General features: G+C 39.5%; 1 protein-coding gene across 9 annotated transcripts in view; it reads right to left on the reverse strand.

Moving 5' to 3' along the window:
• OTOGL (otogelin like) overlaps positions 1–22752 on the reverse strand; it is a 204301-nt gene that overhangs the window by 59005 nt on the left and 122544 nt on the right. For all 9 annotated transcript variants that reach the window (XM_084957766.1, XM_013998114.3, XM_084957767.1 and 6 more), the window contains 6 exons: positions 20922–21056; positions 15525–15674; positions 12927–13046; positions 9369–9485; positions 8070–8226; positions 7385–7411 (listed from right to left, as the gene is read on the reverse strand). In XM_084957766.1, coding sequence (XP_084813892.1) covers positions 7385–7411; positions 8070–8226; positions 9369–9485; positions 12927–13046; positions 15525–15674; positions 20922–21056 — 706 coding nt within the window. The remainder of the gene's footprint in view (positions 1–7384; positions 7412–8069; positions 8227–9368; positions 9486–12926; positions 13047–15524; positions 15675–20921; positions 21057–22752) is intronic.

Here is a 22752-nt window from a genome sequence, read left to right on the forward strand (position 1 = left end):
ACAGAAAAGAGAGTGAGAACCAAAATTTCCATCATGAAGACCAGGAGAAGGGGCAGGGATTCATAAGACAAGTTATCTCCAAGCACCGTCCAATCCACTGACTCCCCCTTGAGAAGGTGGGGACACTTTGAAGCCATGAGGGAAAGGGCTTTACTGGGGACTCAGACACCTTGAATACAGACGGAAATTTGAAAAACTGCTTCCATACCAAGACGGGACTGAGCAGATACAGTGGAGAATTTCTCTATCAGCCTGGCAGCAGTGGACTCACAGATAGGTTACAAATATATGCCATGCACAGTGTTTCTCTCCAAGCCACAGTGTACCACAACCAAAGACAACCATACCATTAGCCTCCACCACCTACTGGCTATTCTCCAGGAGAGACAAGAGCAACATAAAATTCCAAGATGAAAGTATAGGAGTTCCTGCTGTGGCTCAGTGGGTTTCAAACCCGACTAGCATCTATGAGGATGTGCGTTTGATCCCCGGCCTCGCTGAGGGGGTCGGGTATCTGGTGTTGCCATGAGCTGTGGTGTAGGTCAGAGACACGACGTGGATCCTGCATTGCTGTGTGGCTAAGCCGGCCACGATAGCTCAGATTCGACTCCTGGCCTGGGGACTTTCATTTGGCGCACATGTGGCCCTTTAAAAAGTAATAATAATAAATAAGTAAATAAATATATATAGCAACTTATAAACATATAGATTTGTGTGACCGTGTAAACCATGTACAAATAGGCCAACATGTAACTTACGAGATGCCATCAAAATGAAGATGAGGCATACAACCAGAGCTTGGGGGCTAGAGTCTGGGGGCTTGGCGTACCTCCAGAGGTCCAGCAGAACAGGAGAAGGGAGGCAGACCACCAAGCAAAACATTCCCTTCCCACTGCACAAGCGCCTCACTACAGCAACCTGAAGACACAACTGCCATCTAAGAAACCCATTTGTATAAAAATTTAAAGCTTCTGAATTGACGCCCAGTTGATAGATATCTTGTGTCTGGGTCGTTTTCCTGAATTTTTACCACCAATTAAGGGACAAAAGTCACTGACTTCCTCATTAATTTTCTGCAGGGAGAAGTATAATTGCACTGTCTACTAAAAGCAATCATTTCCTGTCGTGATTATTTAAGCACAGTAAGTAAGCATATCTAATAAAATCCCTCTGAACTTAAAACCCTCCTAACAATTTTGAGTGGAATTTTGAAGGCCTTGCTCCCTATAGCATAAAACCTTAAAATGTGTAGCAAATGCTACCAAACTGAACATGAAGATACTATAGACAGTCATTGTGTGAAGGATTGTTGAACTTAGCTCAGCAGTAACCCCTGAATTTTCCTAGTTTAACAAAAATTTCCTCCTACAAAATCACAATTATTTATTCTCTGCATTCATTTCATTTTTTTATCTTTATTTTTTTCTCTTTAGGGTCACACCCATGACATACAGAAGTTCTCAGGCTAGGGGACGAATCAGAGCTACAGCCACAACAACGCCAGATCCAAGCCACGTCCGCAACCTACACTACGGCTCATGGCAATACCAGTTAACCCACTGAGTGGAACCCGCATCCTCATGGATACTAGTCAGGTTTGCAAACCTCTGAGAAACAACAGGAACTCCTGCATTCACTTTGTTTTTTTAATAAGATTTTTATTTTTCTATTATAGTTGAATTACAATGTTCTGTGAATTTCTTTGCTACAGCAAAGTGACCCAAAGATAGATAGATAGATGATAGATAGATAGATAGATAGATAGATAGATAGATAGATAGAGATATATACATATACATACATATATTATTTTTCTCACATTATCCTCCATCATGTTCCATCACAAGTGACTAGATATGGTTCCCTGTACTATCAGTCAGGATATCGTTGCTTATCTACTATAAATACAATAATTTGTATCTATGAACCCCAACCCCCAGACCATTCCACCCCCTCCCCCTCCCTCTTGGCAGCCATAAGTCTGTTCTCCAAGTACATGCGTCTGTTTCTTTTCTACAGATAGGTTCATTTGTACCATATATTAGATTCCACATATAAGTGATATCACATGGTTTTTGCTTTTTCTTACTTCACTTAGCATGAGAGTCTCTAGTTCCACCCACATTGTTGCAAATGGCATTATTTTTCTTCTTTTTATGGCTGAGGAGTATTCCATTGCATAAATGTACCACATCTTCTTAATCCATTCATCTGTCAATGGACATTCAGGTTGTTTCTTTGTCTTGGCTATTGTGCATACTGCTGCAGTGAACACAGGGGTGCATGTACATTTTTCAGAAGGTTTTGTCCGGGTATATGCCCAAGAGTGGGATTGCTAGATCATATGGAAATTCTGTATCTAGTTTTCTGAGGTGCCTCCATACTGTTTTCCTCAGTGGTTGTAGCAATTTACCTTCCCACCAACAGTGTAGGAGGGTACCCTTTTCTCCACACTCTCTCCAGCATTTGTTATCTGTTCACCTGTTAATCATGGCCATTCTGACGGGTATGAAGTGGTACCTCATTGTAGTTCGATTTGCATTTCTCTAAAAATTAGTGATCGTATTGTTTGGTTTTGACTTGTGGTTGCCCTGTTTCTCAAGTCTGTTAACCACTTCCTGTATCTGCTTGCTTTACGTATCTCCTGCATCTCATGTGCTTTAGTCACATAAGCTCAAACACATTCTAAAAAACAAACAAAAGTCTAGATTTTCTTACTTTCCCCACATTTTATGATTCTGATGTCCTTTTTTAATATCTTCATGTTTATCTTTTGCTCTTCTTTGTGTTTATTGTCACTTTTACAATAGAGTTTTTTTTTCCTTTCAGATCTGTATACTGGCTTTTTTAAGTGATTACTTTCCAATTGTGATTTCCTCTTATTTTTTCTTACTTCTTTTTATTTAGAGAAGCCCTTTCAGTGTTTCTTTTAGAATGATCTTAGTATTGCAGTATTCTTCTTGTTTTTGTTTGTTGGAATAATTCTTTATTTCTCCTACTATTTTAAATGATATTCTTGCTGGGTAGAGTATCCAAAGCGGCTAATTTTTCTCTGCCACTCTCTTCTGGCCTGTGGTGTTTCTGTAGAGAAATCAGCTGATAGCTTTATGGGGGTGTCCTTATAATTAACTCTTTGTTTTGTTCTTGCTGCCTTTAGAATCATCTTTTTATTGTTAACTTCTTCCATTTTTCTAAGCATATGTCTTGGTGCGGGCCTGTCTGGGTTCAACTTGGTTGGGGCCGTTTGTGCTTCTTGTATCTTGTAACTGTTTCCTTTAGATTTGGGAAGTTTGCAGCCATAGTTTCTTCAAATATACTTTCAATCCCCTTTTCTTTTTCGTCTCCTTCTGGAATCCCTATTATACATAGATTGGCCTGCTCTATATTATCCCACATATTTCTTATATTGCTGTCATGTTTTTTCATTTGGCTTTCTGTCTGCTGTCCTGACTGGGTGATTTCCGTTATTCTATCTTCCAAGTCACTTATTTGTTCCTCTGCATTGTTCATTCTGCTCTTCAGTGCCTTTAACTCGACTTGCATCTCCACAAATGAATTTTCTAATTTTTCTTGGCTCCTTCTTATATTTTCTAGTCCCTTTCTAAAGTAATCTTCATTACTGTTCATATTCACTCTTAATTCCTTCAGCATTTTCACTGGCCCAGTGTCTATTAGGCTGCTGAGGTCTGTTTCATTGTTTGCTTCTTCAGGTGAATTCTGTTCTTTTAACTGCGAATGGTTCCTGAGTTTGTTCATCTTGCTTATATTTTTCTTATTCTGTGAGTTTAGGAAAAACAACTACTGCAGTCTTGAAGGGCTCTTTATATGTGCAAGTGGTACTTAGTGAAGGCTTCCCACTTATTTTTAGGGTGCTGTGTGTGCTTCCAGGGAGATGGAGGCAATGGGCAGGGTTAGTAGCTGTTCCTGCTTCCTGGGCCCTTGACAGTGGCAAGGACCCACGGGAAGGTGGAGCAGCCTTCTCTGGCAAGTGACAGTGATCAGGCAGTTGTAGATGGCACCCTGAGTGTTCGGCATTGGCACCAGCAGGGTGGGGGTGTTCCCAGGGGAGTGAGAGCAACAATGGGTGGTGCTTGGTTGCAGTGCCCTCTTCTTTGCCAGTCTCTGAGGTGACTAGGCCCACTGGTGGTGCACGTTCACAGACCCCTAGTGGTGGCAGGCCACGTCCACCTCTGGCATCTGAGATGACTGATGTGGTTTTCCCCTGCTGCCTGCAGATCTTGCAACAGGCACCATGTCACGCTTAGCTCCCCGTTGCCATTAGCCCACACAAGAGGTGCCCAGCCATGCCCAAGAGGCACCCCATCAACCACAGCCCATGCAAGAGGCACCTTGCTACCCACAGCCTGTGCCAGAGGCTCCCCACCCTCTGAGAGTCCACGCGTGGGCAGGGAAAGCTATTCCTATGGTGGTCTGCCACTCCTCTTCCCCCTTCCCCAGCAATGGAACCTTGCTTCTCCTCCAGGCCCAGGCCTCCTCCCGGGTTCCCTTGGCTCTGGTGCTCTGCTGCCCAATGTGGTTCACTGCCCCCGAGTCCCTCGGGCTGTCTCCACACACAGCCAACCCCAGCCCTCTCCCCTTAACTGACCTCCAGAGCCTGAGCCTCAGAGTCCTGAGGGCCCAGCCCCCGCCCAAGCATCTCAGGCTGTGGTGTCCAGGGGAGGTGGTACCAAGGTCTGTGTGGCTCTCATGCTGCTTTGCCCTCCTCAGTCCAGCTGCTGCACTTTCTCCACGACCTTGAGGTCTCTCGGTCTTGGCTGATCTCCCCTCCCTTAGGTGGCTTCCCAGCGTGTGGGTTCCTTCCCTCTTCCACGGCTCCCTCTCAGGAGTGCTAGTTTCATCCCAATTCCTTTTCTCTCTCTCTCTCTTTTTTCCTTTTGTTCCACCCAGTAATGCAGAAGTTTTTTTGTTTTTTGTGTTTTTTTGCCATTTTTGGAGGTTTAAGACCTTCTGCCAGCATTCAGTAGATGTTCTGTGAGAATCGTTCTACATGTAGACGCTTTTTTGACGTGTTTGTGGGAGACGGTGAGCACCACGTCTTACTCCTCCGCCGTCTTGATCCTTCTCCTGCATTCACTTTAAATAACTGAAAATGACCCTGAATAATACAGTGTCCAGAGAAGCAGGCCAGCTATGAATGTCCAAAGAAGACTGGGTAAGTTTGCAACGGTTGTGAAATTGAGAGGAAACAAATTTAGAGTGATCATTTCAAATGACTTTCTTATTCCCATCAACAACTTCCCCTTCAATTACCTGCCTTTACCACATCACTCTGCAGTCTCTTCCTCTCCCGGGCGGGTTGACCACGCTCCCTAATACTTGGATCTTGGGAAACAGACTCTCTTGTCGCTCATGGGTCTCGTGAATGCCAAATGCCTCGTGTTCACCCTCTGAAGACTCTACCAATACAGTATTACAAACGAAACCACAAGAACAGGTTTGAAGAATCTTGCAACGCGTTAGAAAGAAGAACCATCTCTGGCAGCGGAGCAGACTTACTGACACAAAGCAAAACGTACCAAGCAGCAAGAAGGAGAAATTCAATATTCATAGAAAATTCTGCTTCTGTTTGCAAGGGGCTGCCCAAGCAATGCCAGAAAGCACAACAGCACAGATGGAGATTTTCACAGCAGAACTGTGTGAGGCGGGACTTCCTAAGTGAGGAAGTTACTGGAGCGTCTTCTCCAACGAGCTCTGTGTGTGCTGCGTAGAGCACAGGGTAACAATGTGTGGTGGTCCTTCCTAGACCAGGATGTGCCAACCGCAACGAGGCGGTGTAGCACGGAGGTCAAGCTTATTGGTTCCCAACTTAGATTGTTTATAAATCCAGGTTATTTAATTCCTCTGTGCCTCGACGTCCTCCTTTGTAAAGTGAGAGGAAGAAGAAGGACAAAGAGCCTAAGGATGAGAAAGAGAAGAAGGAGGAGCAAGATAGGAAGAAGAAGTAATATCTTTCAGGCATATTCTGAAGCTTAAATTATAGGGTATAGGTATAATTAATACAACAAAAGCTATTGTTATTATTATGTACTTAATATTAGTCAGTCAGTCTCATTTTGAAGCAGGGAATCCAAAGGATTGATGTGGAGTGGCTGCAGGTGTGCATCGAGGGGGAGGTGTGTGTTTAAAATTCTGAAGAGGAAATATGTTTGGTTTATTTTTTCTTTAACTAACAAGGAATTTTTTTTTAATATTGGATTTTTTCCTCCTCAAACTTCCATAGCCATAACAAAAACAACCAAAGACTAAAATGTCCATTTTCTTTTGAATTTGTTATCTCTATTTCACTAAAATTTTCTGGCTTGCTTTGAACTTTTACAGCTGACAGATTTCTCCCTGGTTCAAGTCACCAAAAATACTTCGGATTGGTTGCTTTCCTATAATCATTGCTCTAACCTGTCTATCACGGATCCAGAGTTTTTCCAGTTACTGACAAAATGAACGCCTCCCTAGATCATCTCATTAGTCTGAATCCAGTTGAAGTAGCTGAGCCTTCCTCATTAAATAGGTTTGACAAAAAGCAGGCTTCAGTTCTGCTAACATCTGGCGTTTTCACTGAGGATTTTAGTCTCTGCCTCTTACATGTATGCCGTAGTTTTAGGCAGCACCTCCTCTCTGACTTGCCATTGCAAATCTGCATGCCTGGGGGACTAGGAGATTTTTATTATTACTAAATCAATAAGTCCTCATTCAGATAATATATAGATAATGACTTTGTCTACAATGATAGCTAAACAAACTCCAATATTATAGTTTCTTTGATTTCCACAACATAATTACAGTTTGAAAAATATGTATACTTGTTCATAATACTAAAAGGTGTACATCTGATGTGTATCTTTCATTCTCTTTACCTAAAAAAATTAGCTCATTTCACTCATTCATTCATGTTATTCAAAAGCTACTGACAGTGTCCTAGGTGCCAAGAATTTATTTACACACTCTCATTTTCCAGGGAATAAATACGAACACAAATACTTAGGAATTTAGGAATATTTTAGGAGGCGACGGCTTTCACTGAGTCATAGGGTTGACACTTGGACAACATGGCTTGAACTGTGCAAGTCCACTTATTAGCAGAACTGTTTTAATAGTAAATACCACAACACCACACAAGCCACAGCTGGCTGAATCTGAGAATGCAGAACCGTGGATACGGAAGGGAGTGATAAATCATGCCCAGATGGGTTGGTCCCCCAACCCCAGCAGAGGGGTGGTCCCCCTAAGCCCAGCCTTGTTCAGTGGTGAACTGTATGCCAAATTATGAACTACTCATACTTTGTTTCCAGCAAAGTCATTCAAAAACTTTGAATCTGAAGATACATTTAATAGAATACTATAATGATATTCTTTAAATGTGACATACCTTCATTATAATATTCACAGTCAAGGGCTAAAAGAAAAAAAGAAAAAATATTAAACTACATAAGAATCTGACAACTTATCTGAATATGTGTAATATATGGCTTATCAATAACACAGAATGAGGTCATTACTTGGGAATTTTCTCTGAGCAAAGAGGATTTTTTTAAGAGTGAGGTATTATAATTCATTAAATTTCCTATTATTATTTTTTAGGTAGACAAATATTCTGACAATTTAGGAATGTCCACTAAAAGTGTTAAAAGCATAAGCTGTTCATCACATGACTTACTATCTATACAAGTATATGAAAAGTTTAAAGAGGTCAAATCTGAAAGCAAATTCAAAAATGATGTTTTTAAAACTATGTTTCTTAACAGTAGGATGTCACAACCACAAGAGAAATGGTGTCATAAACAATTTCTCCAAGGAAGGAACTATAAATAATTTATAGTTTAAATGCTACAGGGATAACAGTCAAACACAGAACAGGAAAAGGTACGTCAAAGTTTCTTTGATAAATCTTTTATCGATACGATGTATCTTCTTTGTCTAAAGAATGTAAAATGTACTCCTCTTGAAGAGGTCCTATTTCCACAAGCTCCCTGGTATCAGCTCTAAGAGAGGACAGCATGGATGTCTTTGGGAGGGTCCCACCTCGTGGCGCTGATGCTCTAAGAGGCACTCACAGCAGACAGAGGATGATCTCCAGCGAACCGGTACCCCTTCCTGACAGCACTTGTGTGCATAGGCTGCCACGCTTGTGCACAAGCACTCACAGTCCCCACCAAGATTGCAGTTACACGTGTCTTCATGGCAATTTTTGGCAAAAGAAGTAACGTCAATCTGAAAACCAAGTGAAAGATAAATTAATTTCAAAAATCACCGACTACAACTGATTAAAATTCAGCCTCATACAAGAAAACTAACTCGTAGATTTTCATAACCTGCCATTATCAGCTTAACACTGCCACCTAGAGAGTTCTCAACATCTCAAACCTCTATTTCCGTAAAGGAGAAAGAAATTTATTAGGCAAATGAAGATCAAAGAACTAACAAAACAGGTAATGGATTAACAAATATAATTTCAATTATCTTCACAGATTGATATGTTTGTTTCATTATTGGCATATTCCCACGGTATTAAAAGAATGTTCTGTTTCCAAATATACTTTTATTTAGTTTTCCATAATATCTTAAACAATTTTTTAAACTTCTGTTGGGACCTAAAATAATTATGTTGAAAAGGTATTAAGAAAGTTAAATTTCTAGGAGTTCCCATTGTAGCTCAATGGAAACGAACCCGACTAGGATTCATGAGGACACAGCTCAATCCTGGCCTTGCTTAGTAGGTGAGATGTGGTGTAGGTCGCAAACATGGCTCGGATCTGGCGCTGCTGTGGCTGTGGCATAGGCCAGCAGCTACAGCTCCAATCTGACCCCTAGGCTGGGAACCTCCTATGCCGCAGGTGCAGCCATAAAAAGACAGACAGACAGAAAGAAAGAAATTATATTTCTAAATAAATTACACTCCATCCTGGTATGTGCTTCTAAAACCGTTTTAAATGTCTCACTAATAATACTTTATTCTTTGGGTTAAGGAGAGGAATGCCCATTTGGCAGTGTCCTCTGAAGAAAAATAGACACTTATGGCTATGATCAGTCATTTACTGATCAAAGTAAATTTACATCCATCATCAAGTATCTTGATGTTTGAAAATGAAAATGTTTCATAAACTGAAATAGATCATTACACATATTACGTACAAATGTATGCTGTTAAATAAGACGGAGTGAGGGTGATTATAAATCAACTAAATTTGTCGGTTCCACGGGAAAACCAACTACCAGATTCATCTTGCTAACGAAGGTCGGGTAGCACACCTGCACAGCTAACAGGCAGCTAAATTTTTTGTCCTGTTTGTCTCAATAGCATAGACACGGCAGTAACTGTTTAAACTGGAAAGTTCAGTAAAGCATTCGCTTACCACGTTGCGACAAGGAGCAAAAACATCACTGTACAAAATAGAGCATTCTCTCTTGGCATAAGGGAATTTGTTTTGATGTGCTTCACAGGGTTTCAGTGGTTCACTTGGGGCTTCACACTGTGGAAAAAAGGCAAGGGATAAAAGACATTTTTAAAGGGAAGTTTTCTGAAGGTGAACCCAGAGTAACCTAATCTGACCTCCTCCATAACAACTGCTTCGAATGCAGTCTCATCCTTTAGACAGACTTCACCTAAAGCACATGAGCTTCGCCAGTTCAGTCGGAAAAGCATGTATGATTTTTGAAAGAAACGACATTTACCACTAAAATCATGGCAATATTAGAGTGAAGGTAAATAAGTTTTCAATTGTTGATGCAGCATTACAAGACCAACAAAGGCCTTAAGCAAATGATTCTCTTTCCTTTAAGTTTCACCTCTTTCGTTTCCGTCACAAGCCCTCCCCGGAGGAGTCGAATATACTCAGGGTCCACAGGCTCACCTCCCAGATACTCACTGATGTGTTCTCTGTCTCTTTACCTAATCCACTTCCCTAAAACTGGTCTAGGAAAGACCAGCACTGATCTCTTCATTACTAAGTAGAAAGACAAGTTTTCAGTCTGCATCTCACGGGACCTTTCACTGTCTTTGATGCCGTTTAATAGTGTGCCCCTCTTACAGGTCTCTCATTTGTTTCTGGTGTTTCATTTTCTGCTGGGTTTCCTCCCAATTCATTTGCTGCTGCTGCCCATTCCCCTTCCATCTCCCTTCTTTGCAAAGCTCAATCTCCCAATCTCTATTTTTTCCATTCTATACACTTCTCACGCCTTCAGCAACCTGAATATACTTGTAACTGCCAAATCCATATTTCCAGCCCAGATCTCTTGTCCGAAACCTCAAAACTTGGACATTTCCCCATAAATATCTCTGTCGCATCTCTCTAAACCCATCTTAAACAGTCCTGTGCTTACTTTTACGCCATTGTCCTGTCCCCACTGTCCCCGCCCACCACACTCCTCTCTGCTCTGCCCCCTGGAAGAGCACCGGCGTCCACTCAGTAAGCCAGGAAGGCAGGAGATTTTCTTCAGTTCTCCAGAAGCTGATGTTTCAAATCTGCAAGGTCTCTTGACTTTGGACTGTTTTCTAAATCTTCATGGTCTGAGTATTTCTAGCTGGATTATTGTAAGAGCCTCTTGACTGGTTTATGACTTGAGAGTCCAGATTCCAGCAGTCATATCTCGCAGCTCTCTGTTTTGCATTCCAGCCATTCCCTACTTCAAACCCTCTCCCACAGCCATACGAAACGTTCTGAAATTCCTCTTTGGACAGCATCCTCTTGCCAGTCTTCCTGACACCCTCTAAAAGGCTGCCCCCTCCCTGCTGCCACTCTCTCTCATCATCCTCCCTTTTGTAGCTCCTGTTGGGCTTGTAGGACTCAGCTCCATGGCACCTTCTCCAGGAACCGTCCTTTGACCAGCATGAACTCCATGCAGTAACATCTCTATCAAAGCACCTGTCTCATATTTTCCTTGTTAATTTTTCTACCTCATCTGCTAACCTAGACTCTAAATTCCTAAGAGCAGTGACTGTGTTTTAATCATTCAATCATTAAGTCCACAACATTAAGTGCTAAATAGAACTTACTGAATGAAAAAAAAAATTGATTTTCAGGATTGCCCATTAGGTATAAATGAGTACAGTGAGTCTAAAATTCTTTGATTAGTCCAAACATTTAGGTATTTTTATAAATTAGTTATTCCTTAATTCATTTTATATTTAAGAAATAAAATCTTTATACTCTTCAACATAGACCACAGTGGAAGATACTGTTAAAATTTTACTGAATTGGGTGAATGTTTAACCCCATCCCCCCTTTGTCTTTTAAAGAGATTTAGATATATTAGTATCAGGCAAAACAGGAAAGCAACTAACCAAATAGTAACCAACCAGGAAATTATATTTGTCGACACTCCTTTCAGTTAGAAAGAAAAACAGGTTAAAAAATTGCAGAAGAAAAGAGGAGAACAAATTTCCAATTTGACTATATTTTCTGAGGTCAGCATTTCTCAGATTGTGTCCCATAGAAAACTATTTCCCTGAGAACTAACATGCAAAAATATAAGTTCTACAGTAGTAAGTTTGGGAATCCCTTCAAACACATCCCTCCCTTAGAGGCTTATAATGCCTTAATAAATCCTTCAAAAAAGCAATATGTCTGACAATTAATTCTAACTGCTCCCAAAGGTAGTTGGCCGTAAATGCACTCCCTGCCCCTCCCAGCTCACACACAACCATGTCTGGAGAACAAATGTTAAGAAATTCTGCCTTAATGTATTCATTTATCTTGAGTTGACAAAACACATGACAAAATGCTCAACATCGCTGATCATAAGAGAAATGCAAATCAAAACAACTATGAGATACCACCTCACACCAGCCAGAATGGCCACCATTAATAAGTCCAAAAATAACAAGTGTTGGAGGGGTTGTAGAGAAAAGGGAACCCTCCTGCACTGCTGGTGGGAATGTCAACTGGTACAGCCACTATGGAGAACAGTCTGGAGATACCTTAGAAATCTATACATAGAACTTCCATATGACCCTGCAATCCCACTCTTGGGCATCTATCCGGACAAAACTCTACTTAAAAGAGACACATGCACCCGCATGTTCATTGCAGCCCTATTCACAATAGCCAGGACATGGAAACAACCCAAATGTCCATCGACAGAGGATTGGATTCGGAAGAGGTGGTATATATACACAATGGAATACTACTCAGCCATAAAAAAAGGATGACATCATGCCATTTGCAGCAACATGGATGGAACTAGAGAATCTCATACTGAGGGAAATGAGCCAGAAAGACAAAGACAAATACCATATGATATCACTTATAACTGGAATCTAATATCCAGCACAAATGAACATCTCCTCAGAAAAGAAAATCATGGACTTGGAGAAGAGACTTGTGGTTGCCTGATAGGAGGGGGAGGGAGTGGGAGGGATCGGGAGCTTGGGCTTATCAGACACAACTTAGAATAGATTTACAAGGAGATCCTGCTGAATAGCATTGAGAACTTTATCTAGATACTCATGTTGCAACAGAACAAAGGGTGGGGGAAAAAAAGGTAATTGTAATGTATACATGTAAGGATAACTTGATCCCCTTGCTGTACAGTGGGAAAATAAAATAAAATTTTTTTAAAAAAAGAAAGAAATTCAAATACATTGAAAAAGCATTTTTCTATGAAAGGAATTAGAAGATATGAATTTGAAATCACCCCTGCTGCTTTCCAGATATATATTAAATAAGTCATTTAACCTTGTTTAGCTTCAATTTCTTCATCTGTAATATGCAGACAACACTGTTCTCATTACAAGATTGTCACAATTACATGAGAAGTTAAATGTGAAAGCAGTCTGTCAACTATGAATTACTACACAAATTTTACATAAAGTAGTATTACCTAAATAAATTTTCCTGTAAGAGTAAAATATTTTGGTGGATAAATACACCAAAAACTATTTGTTTAGTTCTAAAATAACATAGTCCACTTACCTGCCCTAATGCCCAACTATCTCCAAACACCTGGGCATTTCTCACTTCTAAGTTATTGGATGTGGTCATATCATTTGAAGTACATTTGTCAAAGTTTCCACATAATCCCGATAATTTGCTCTACAGTAAAAGAAAATTACCATGAAATATTCTATATTCAATTCAATGTTTAATGACTAATAGTCATTAAAAATTTGTAGGGATTTAAATAGACATTTTTAAGAATTTCCACAATAAATATTTTAAAAAATTTTTCAAGAATGGGGAATTTCTATCTATTTAATTACATTTAACAGTTATTTCAGATGCTTAAAAATGTTTTACCATCCCCCCAAATTTTATCTTAACATTATCTTAGCATTGATACAGCTACTAACATAAGTAACTTGGAAAAGCATAACACAAACACTACAGTATGTATGTGTGTGTATATTATATTTGTATATATTATATGTGTGTGTGTATATACATTCATTTCAATTTTGAGAGACCCACCTCCTGATATGTTTAAGGTCTGTAACACTAAAAATGTCGAAAACATTAAAAAATTTCTTTCTCTAGGTGATACTTTGAAATGCCAAAACATTCAGAACAAAAGTTTTAAAGAAAAAGTTAACTTTGTATTCATATATCATGCTGTCCTGAAACACAATAAAGGAAATCTATATTTAATCTAATTTGTATAAAGTTTGTGTGGATTATGCAATGGTTACTTCAGTGCCATACAGATTATGAATAATCAACATGTGCTGCATTTTCTCCAAATATGAAAACCTTTACTCTTGGGGTAGGAAACGGACTAGGAGTACAGGCAAGAATAATCTACCAAAAACGATGAAAATCCTCCTTAAAACTTTGAAATTAACCAAATGGAACTTTCTCTTCATGTGCTGAAGGATCGTAGGCAGCACTTAGTAAAGAAGGATGCCCAGATCTCCAGCAAAGCTGACAGCAACCCTGGAGTCGTAACTCCCATTGCCACTTGCTTACCAGGGAGCGTCTGCTCTCAGAAGCCACAATATCTATTCGAAGACAGTGGCCACTTTTGCTATTGGTCACCCGCAAATTTAAGGCAGCAGTAAAAGTAAGGGAAGATGTAGAAGCATAAATGATTAATCCGTCCTCAAAAAGGAAGGAAGGGAGGATATATGATAGAAAATGGCAGAAAACATAGTTGAAGAAGTATAGTAATGACAAAATTATTTCACCTTCATCAAAGAAATGCCAGCGAGAGTTCCCATTATGGCTCAGCAGAAACGAACCTGACTGGTATCCATGAGGCCAGGTTCAACCCCTGGCCTTCTGGCATTGCCGTGAACTGTGCTGGAGGTCACAGATGCAGCTCGGGATCTGGCATTGCTGTGGCTGTAGTATTGGCCAGCAGCTACAGCCCGGGAACCTCTACATGCCGTGGGTGTGGCCCTAAAAAACAAAAGAAAAAGAAATGCCAGCTAGCATCTAGGAATAGATTTTTGGGCTTTATCTTGGTTAGGGTTGAAAGAAAATGACCTCAATAAACAATCATAGCTTAAATGTATAACATTAAAAAATATTTAAACTTGCATACTTTCCATAGTATTATGAAAATTTATCATTACCTATTCCCATTTTCCCTTAACTTGCCACAGATTAAATCCATATCTCTCAACTTCAATTTCAGATAAACTGGGTTTTTAAAACTACATCAATATTTCACAAACAACTTTTAACATATAAAGTTAAAACATTCAATAAAATTCTAAATAGCTAAAATAATTAAAATATTTAATACAATATTTAATAGTAAATAATAATTTTAAAATTTATAATATAAATGCCAAAAATTATAATTAAGCAAGATTGAATCTTCAACCATTAAGGAATAAAACAAACTATTACAACCATAAAAAGAATACTACTCAAACAATTCATTCATTCAACAATACAGATGAATCTTGAAAGTATTTTGACAAGTCAAAGCAGCAAGACCCAAAAAGCTACACATTGCATTATTTCGTTTCTACTGTATCCAGAAGAAGAAAAACTATTCAGATGGAAAATAATCAGCAGTTGCCAAGGGTGTGGGATTAGAAGTAGGAGTTGACAATAAAGGGGCAAAATGAGAGAAATTTTGGAGTTGATGGATCTGTTCTGAACAGAACTGTGGAGGTGGATACAAAACTCAAGGCATTTGTCTAAATTCATAGAACTGTAAACCATAAAAGCAAATTATTTTATATTTTTATAGAATTTTATAATATGTAAACTTTTAAAATATCCGGAATGTGGAGTAAAAGATGGAATGCAAAGTATAAGAAAGAATCCAACTATATTGCAAGCATATCACATAACCATGATGCGGAAGGTGGGAAATAAGAAGCAGACCTAAGAAACTTTGGAAAACTAGATACAGTGAGGTTGAAGTCAAAAAGAACTATACACAACACTTGGTAAAGTTGTTATTCTCTGGGATATGAGTTAGTAATTCTGAAAATACAACCTATTTCATAAAGGAAAACCTCAATCATTTTATTCCTGTAAAACAATGCAAAAGGTAGGTAAATACAATTTCACTTTTTGCATCTCTTTTGGATTGATCGACCAAATGGGTTGACTTACCTTCCACTGTGGTCCAACTTTGATATGGATGGTTGTCTTTTTATCCCAAAGAATAGTGATATCTTTCTCTGGAAAGTATACTACCATATAGAGACCTGCCTTCCAAAGCTGGTATGTAGGTTTATTTTCCAGAAAAAAACCTGATCGTTTCTTCAAAAAAAGAAACAACATAATAGAGAAAAAAAGTGAACGCCTTCTTTTCTCACCATAACATATATAGTAATTAAGTTAATACCCATCAATAAGTACCTACGTAATTTTTGCTTGGCTCTGCATAAAATCAGAAAAACATAAAATTGGTAATAAGACACAAACTGGTAGATAGACTCAACATGGATAAATTAGCAAAGAGAAAAAGGCTTTTCAGTTATAGAGAAGAGCATAAACCAGGCATAGACATAGAGTACATATATACCTGCTAAGTCAGCAATTCTATATTGACGGTGAATAAATAATTTGACTGAGTACTAAAAATGTATGACTTTAACTGCATACTGAAAAACGAAAGGACCGTGTGTGTGTGTGTGTGCATGTGTGTGTGCGTGCGTGTGTGTGTGCGTGCGTGTGTGTGTGTGTGCGCGTGCACGTGTGTGAAGTATGTAGAAAGAGAGAGGTGTGGAGGACAGGGAGATGAATTTCCACCGCTGGAAGTTAGGAAGACTTCTTGCAAGAGGTGGGTCATATGTTACTTCCACTCAAAGGAAGATATAAAGGACTGGAAATGAGAATGAGGAAGTCATTCCAAGCAAAGGGAATCAGTTGAGTAAAGGCTTCGAAGAGGCAGGAAAGTTCCAAGATCTGTTCAGGACTAAGGACAGCACCAAAGAGCCAGGGCACCGATTCCATGACAAGCAGAGTCTGAGGCCCTCTGCCATCAAATTACCCATTACAGTCAATGATGGTTATTCCATGTGCAAAACAGACTCGATAAGGCTTTTGAATATGAAAGTGACAGGCTATGTTTGCATATTAAAAGAAAATACTGTTTGTGCTAAAAAGGATACTAGTAGGGAGAAACTACAGATGGAACCAAATGGGAAAATTCAGAGCACCTTTAACCTAAAGTGAGAATATGCAATGTTCCTTTATGAGCAAGGACTACACCCTATAAAAGAGTGCGTTCAATCTGACACTGAAATTAACTAATATATTAACTTTAAAAATATATGGTTAAGTCAAAGTCAAATAAATTTAACCAGAAGCAAAATAAAAATTGTGAAGGAGATATGAAATCCTATGGTTATTTTTCTCCCCCAAGTAATAATAAAAACATAGTTTGGAAAGACAGTTCTAGACTGTACATTTTTATAAATATTTCATGGGGAAAATAAATAAGCTCTGTCGTATTAATAATGAGTTTCAGGCTCCTAAATCAAGGTCATATCTATGAGTGCTCAGTATAAGGTGCAGGACTGTGTATATTACTAACGTTCTCCACCGAACCTCATTCCCTCCTACTTCCAAGTGCCAAGCTGGAGTCGTGTGGCAAGGCCTCAGTGCCAGGGAGGGCCTGCACTCTGTCTGGGAGTATTCTTGTGCCCAAGTGCGCAAGGTGTTACATAATAAAGAAAAAACCCACGGCAGGTAAGAGAGACTATAAAAGAACAGGAAAAAAGCTTTCCTGTTTGAAACAAGGGGCTCTACATCTCATTTTTCACTGGGTCCATAAAATGCGTGCCTGCCAGGCCTCCGTGTCACTCTCTACCATAGTTCCTATTTTTATCATTTTGATGACAGTTTTCAGAACCTTTCTCATATCTGATTTCTTTTTGGCTTTATTATCTGTCTCCCCCCACACACAAGAATGTTAGTTTCTAGAAAGATGTGCTTTGTCAAGTTTATGGCAGGATCTGCAGCTTCGAGATCAAGGATGACTCATATATTTTTAATACCTTCCTACACTGGCCTATTCACAAGTCTCAGCTTCCAGCCTGAAGAGCAACAATCTAAGCAAGTGAGTGAAATATTTGTGGCTTATATCTCCTTTTCAATCCATGAAAAGCTTTTTCACCTATTTCCTTAATAAACATCCCTCGGACGGGTTGACACGTCACTGGACCATAAAATAAATCTTTGGGTAAGGCAGATTGTTGACTTCCTGCAGGTTGATCTTGTACCACTTATCCTGATGTGAAAGCACATCCTCTTTATTTGCCTGTAGAGCTAAATCCTTCATTTCTATTGGACAGGCTGTTGGCTACAAGGAAAAGAATCCTCTTTGGTCAAAGGGAGACACTGCACTCCTTTCTTTTCAGATTAAGAAGTGAAGATGTTTCTCCTACTAAGAGTGAGGAATTATGAATTGCCCAAAATTAATAATTTTCCACTTCAGAAAACAATTATAGCACTTTAAACAAAACTCTATTGATATTAGAAAAATGTTATGAAAGAGAATGAAAACTTTAAAAATAGGGAGTTCCCGTGGCTCAGCGGATTAAGAATCTGACTAGTACCTATGAGGATACAGGTTCAATCCCTGACCTCGCTCAGTGGGTTAAAGGATCCAACGTTGCTGTGAGCTGCAGTGTAGGCCAAAGACGTGGCTCAGATCTGGCGGTGCTGTGGCTGTGGGGTAGGCTGGCATCTATAGCTCCGATTTGACCCCCAGCCTGGGAATGTCCATATGCCATGAGTGTGGCCCTAAAAAGAAAAAAAATTAAAATTAAAAAAAGAGAAAGAAAGAAAAAAAAAGAAAACCTTAAAAGTATAGCTTAAATAAATGCATAAAATGTTTATAGCCTACGTAGTTGATAAAATTAGAAGTGTACATTTATTGAAAACAACAGGGTTTTTCCCCTTCCCCTGAATGAGCAATCCATCTGTCATAAAATAAATGGTACTTGTTTTCACTTTTGATGCTCAATAAAAACTACTAGCAGGGGATTTGTTAGGGTCAATTTTTTCATTATTTTTCTTCATCTTAAGCTCATACTTCATAATCAATATGAAGGAAATGTATCAACACAGGCATCCAGGTGAAAATTGGAAAAGGAAAGGCACACAGAGCTGCAATTACCACTTTAAAATGTGCCAAACAGTCTTTATAAGAGCATTTACTATTTTCTCTTCAGTTTGTCTTTTTTAAAAATATATCCTTTTTCTTAGAGACAGCCTTCAGCTATCAATGAATATCCAGCTGATGGCTACACCAAACGGCAGTGATTAGTTTAAAGAGATGTCAACATGACTTACACAAACTCTGTTTTGCTCAAAGCTTAGTTGCTGCCTGGTTGGTCTCAATATTTCTGAGACAAGAGCTATGATCTAAGGTACCGACTCTCAAACTTTAGTTTGCAGAGGAATTCGGGGTACCGTTAAAATATTGATTGTCCTCAACTTCAGGCATTCTAATTCTTGAGGTGGAGCCCAGGAACCAGCTCTTATAATACATATTCTGAATGATTTTAATGCAGAAGTTGTGCAGTCCAAACTGAGACACTATGCTAAAAACCTAAAAAGAGGTCAGTTTTTAAAGGCTTAACTCCCAAATGTCTTCCTTGTAAAATATGTTCAAGCACATCATCATTCAAAAGCCTGCACAGTCTGGAACCATCTCCTTGCCTGCTGCCCTTGACCCGAACTTTCGCGTTAATCTGGACACTCCTCCCCGAATCTCTTGGCCTCACGCTTCCTCCACGATCCTCGTCTATTTCAACCAAGCTAAGCTGCCTGCAGGTCTCCCAACGCCATTTCATCTTGCAGCTCTGTTCCTTTCAACTTGACTCTGTACTGGACTGTACTAGACTCTCTCTCTTTTTTTTTTTTTGTTTTTTTGTTTTTTTGCCTCTTCTAGGGCTGCACCTGCAGCATATGGAGGTTCCCAGGCTAGGGGTCTAATCGGAGCTATGGCCACCGGCCGACACCACAGCCACAGCCACGCAGTATCCAAGCCGCATCTGCGATCTACACCACAGCTCATGGCAATGCCGGATCCTTAACCCACTGAGAGAGGCCAGGGATCGAACCTGCAACCTCATGGTTCCTAGTCGGATTTGTTAACCACTGCGCCGCGATGGGAACTCCATGGACTGGATTTCTACTTCAGCTCTTCACCCGGCTAATACATACTCACACTTTAATACTAAGCTCAAATCAATTCTCCGAAAGCATGTCTTCTGAGCCTTCAAATTAAGGCGGGTGAGGGACAGGAGGAGAGCCATTTCTCAGAATTCGCTACTTCATTTAATCCTCATATAAACTTAGGTAGATTCCCGATCGTCCCAAATTCACCAATGAGAAAAGCTGCAGGTCGGAGAGGTTAAATAAGGTTTCCCCCAGTGACACAGTTAGCAGGCGACAGAATAGGGATTCTAAGTGAGTATTAACTCACTCCAAGACTACGCTCTTGGCAACTACCCTGAACATCCAAGGCCGGCCGAGGTCTTCCTCTTAGGGATTTGCTTGCTTCCAGACAAGGGAAGCTCTTGCGCAGCCTCATTTACTTGAGTGTGCCCCTCCCTTGAGGATAAGCTCCTTAAAGGCAAGCACGGTGTCTTTTCACTGTTGTGGTCCCGATAATTTACACTTATTTTGGTACAAAGTGGACATTATGAATAAATGAGCGACTGACTAAATGAATAAATGACTGAATTCCGAGCCTGTCCTTGGCAGGCTCCAATGACACAAGAATGAACAAAGACAGTGGTCTCAATTCTCACAGAATTCACAGACAAATGAAGGAGACAAACCATCACACAAGGAATTTCACTAAAATGGGATGCATGTCCTGACAGTGAACTTGAGGGCATGAGGAGGAGCTCCTTGAAGGAGATGAGACTTCCTACAAAAGAGTAACTGAAATGGAAAAGTTGACCCAGGTGAGAGCAATGACACCGACGAAGAACCAGAGGTGAGAGAAACAAAACAGAGCATATGAAGAACTGACACCGGTTCTAACTTCTGGGTCATGGGCTTGGAGCAGAAAGTGATGAGAGGTGTGGCAGGAGAGCTGTCCATGACCAGACTGCTGAGGCCTTTAAGGGCAGCGGCAAGTCATTTGAAAGTTCTGAAGAACTAGAACAACAGGAGACAATATTTTGATTTTAGAAAAACCACCCTGGCCGCAGTGTGGTAGGATGGATCAGAAGGGGAAACTCTAAGACTGAGCACGAGGAGTCTAGCTTGGGGGATCTGAAGTCGTCCAGGTAACAGGCGACAGTTGCTAGGACCAGAATGATGACCATGGGAATGAAGAAAAGAGGAAAGAAGTGGCAAATGGAGAAGTGGCGTATAAACAAAAGAGATAAACCAAGCATAATTTACTGAAGCCACATAAAACGACAAAGAAAAAATTCACATCTAGTAACCACTCAGAGAAAAGTACTCCAAACTGTTTCTATTTCATGTTCAGTATCTCAGGACAAGTTAAAATGATTTTAAAATAAATAAGTAACTAACCTGTTTATAAGGAGTATCATTCAAGTAAATTTCGGTGTCGCCAACTGAAATCAAAACACTTTTAGAACAAACAATATCGTTGTCAAAGCATTTCTTGTTCTGGGCAGTGACAGATATATCTGAATCATCTGTACTCTGAAATATCAAAAATGTTATATTAATACAAATGTATACTATATATAATTTTTATTTATTTTTCATTAACAAATTCTAAAGAAGTCTAAGACTTACAATGAATTGTACTGAAATTGAAATACAACCTACCTCTAAAATAAAAATCATTTTGGCCTAGGAATTCCTGTTGTGGCTCAGCAGTAATGAATCTGACTAACATCCCTGAGAACGCAGGTTCAATCCCTGGCCTCTCTCAGTAGGTTCAGGATCTCGTACTGCCGTGAGCTGTGGTATAGCTCTCAGATGTGGCTCAGATCTGGCATTGCTGTGGCTGTGATGTAGGCCAGCAGCTGCAGCTCCAATTTGATCCCTAGTCTAGGAACTTCCATGTGCCAAAGGTGTGGTCCCAAAAAGAAAAAACAAAAAAACAACAAACACACACACACACACACACACACACACACACACACACACATTTTGGTCTAATAAAAAGTTTAATAAAAATATACAAACATATCTCAATTTTTAAACATTTATTTTTTTAAAAATCTCCTTTAAAAATGTTGTTCCAGGAGTTCCCATTGTGGCTCAGCAGGTTCAATGAGGACGCAGGTTCAATCCCTGGCCTCACTCAGTGGGTTAAGGATCCGGCATTGCTGTGAGCTGTGGTGTAGGTCACAGATGCAGCTCAGATCCTGAGCTGCTGTGGCTATGGCATAGGCCGGCAGCTACAGCTCTGACTGAACTCCTAGCCTGGGAATCTCCACATGGCACAGGTACAGCCGTAAAAGGCAAAAAGACCAAAAAAAAGAAAAAAGAAAAAAAAAAGTTGTTCCAACAAAGCTTTTTTGTTCCCAGGATTTTCCATTTCATTATTACAGCTCAAATTTATCAACCAGTTTCTTGTCATCAAATACCCAAAAAGACATGTCACTTAGGGGAATTTTAAAATAAATATTTTCATTTTAGACAACATCTCTTGTTTTATTTTAAGGAGTTTTCTAGCTCAATAGTTATTCACCTACAAGATAAAACTGAAATAAATGTAAAATTTTGGTACTGTGTTAGTAAATAAAATAATGCATATCACTTGAAGGCTTCCTTTGAACATTGCATATATTACCTCATTTACTTTGTATGATAATTTTTGAATTATGTTTTATCTCCATTTTACAGATCAAAAAACAGAGGTTAAGAAGGATTAAATGATCATCCAAAGTCACTTAGTCACTTAGCTAAATAAGAGCAGAAATAAAACCTTTTTTTTTCAGCTTTTTTTTAAAATTAAAGTATAGCCAATTTACAATGTTGTGCCAATCTATGATGTACAGAAAAGTGACCCAGTCATACACGTATATTCCTTTTCTTCTATCATCTTCCATCACGGTCTATCCTAAGAGACTGGATATAGTAGGACCTCATTACTTATCCTTTCTAAATGTAGCGGTTGGCATCAACTAATCCCAAACTCCCAGTCCACACCACCCCCACACACACACTCAGCAACCACAAATCTGTTCTCTATGTCTGTGAGTCTGTTTCTGTTTTGTAGGGAGGTCAGTTGTACCACATTTTAGATTCCACATACAAGTGATATCATGTGGTACTTGGCTTTCTCCTTCAGACTTACTTCACATCATATGAGAATTTCTAGTTGCCTTCATGTTGCTGCAGTAGTATTCCATTGAATATATATGTACCATATCTCCTTTATCCA

Source organism: Sus scrofa, chromosome 5, assembly GCF_054392235.1.
Source record: "Sus scrofa isolate SSC_HxYL_T2T_F1_AM1 chromosome 5, Sscrofa_HxYL_maternal_Yorkshire_Landrace_v2.0, whole genome shotgun sequence".
NCBI classification, from domain to species: Eukaryota; Metazoa; Chordata; class Mammalia; order Artiodactyla; family Suidae; genus Sus; species Sus scrofa.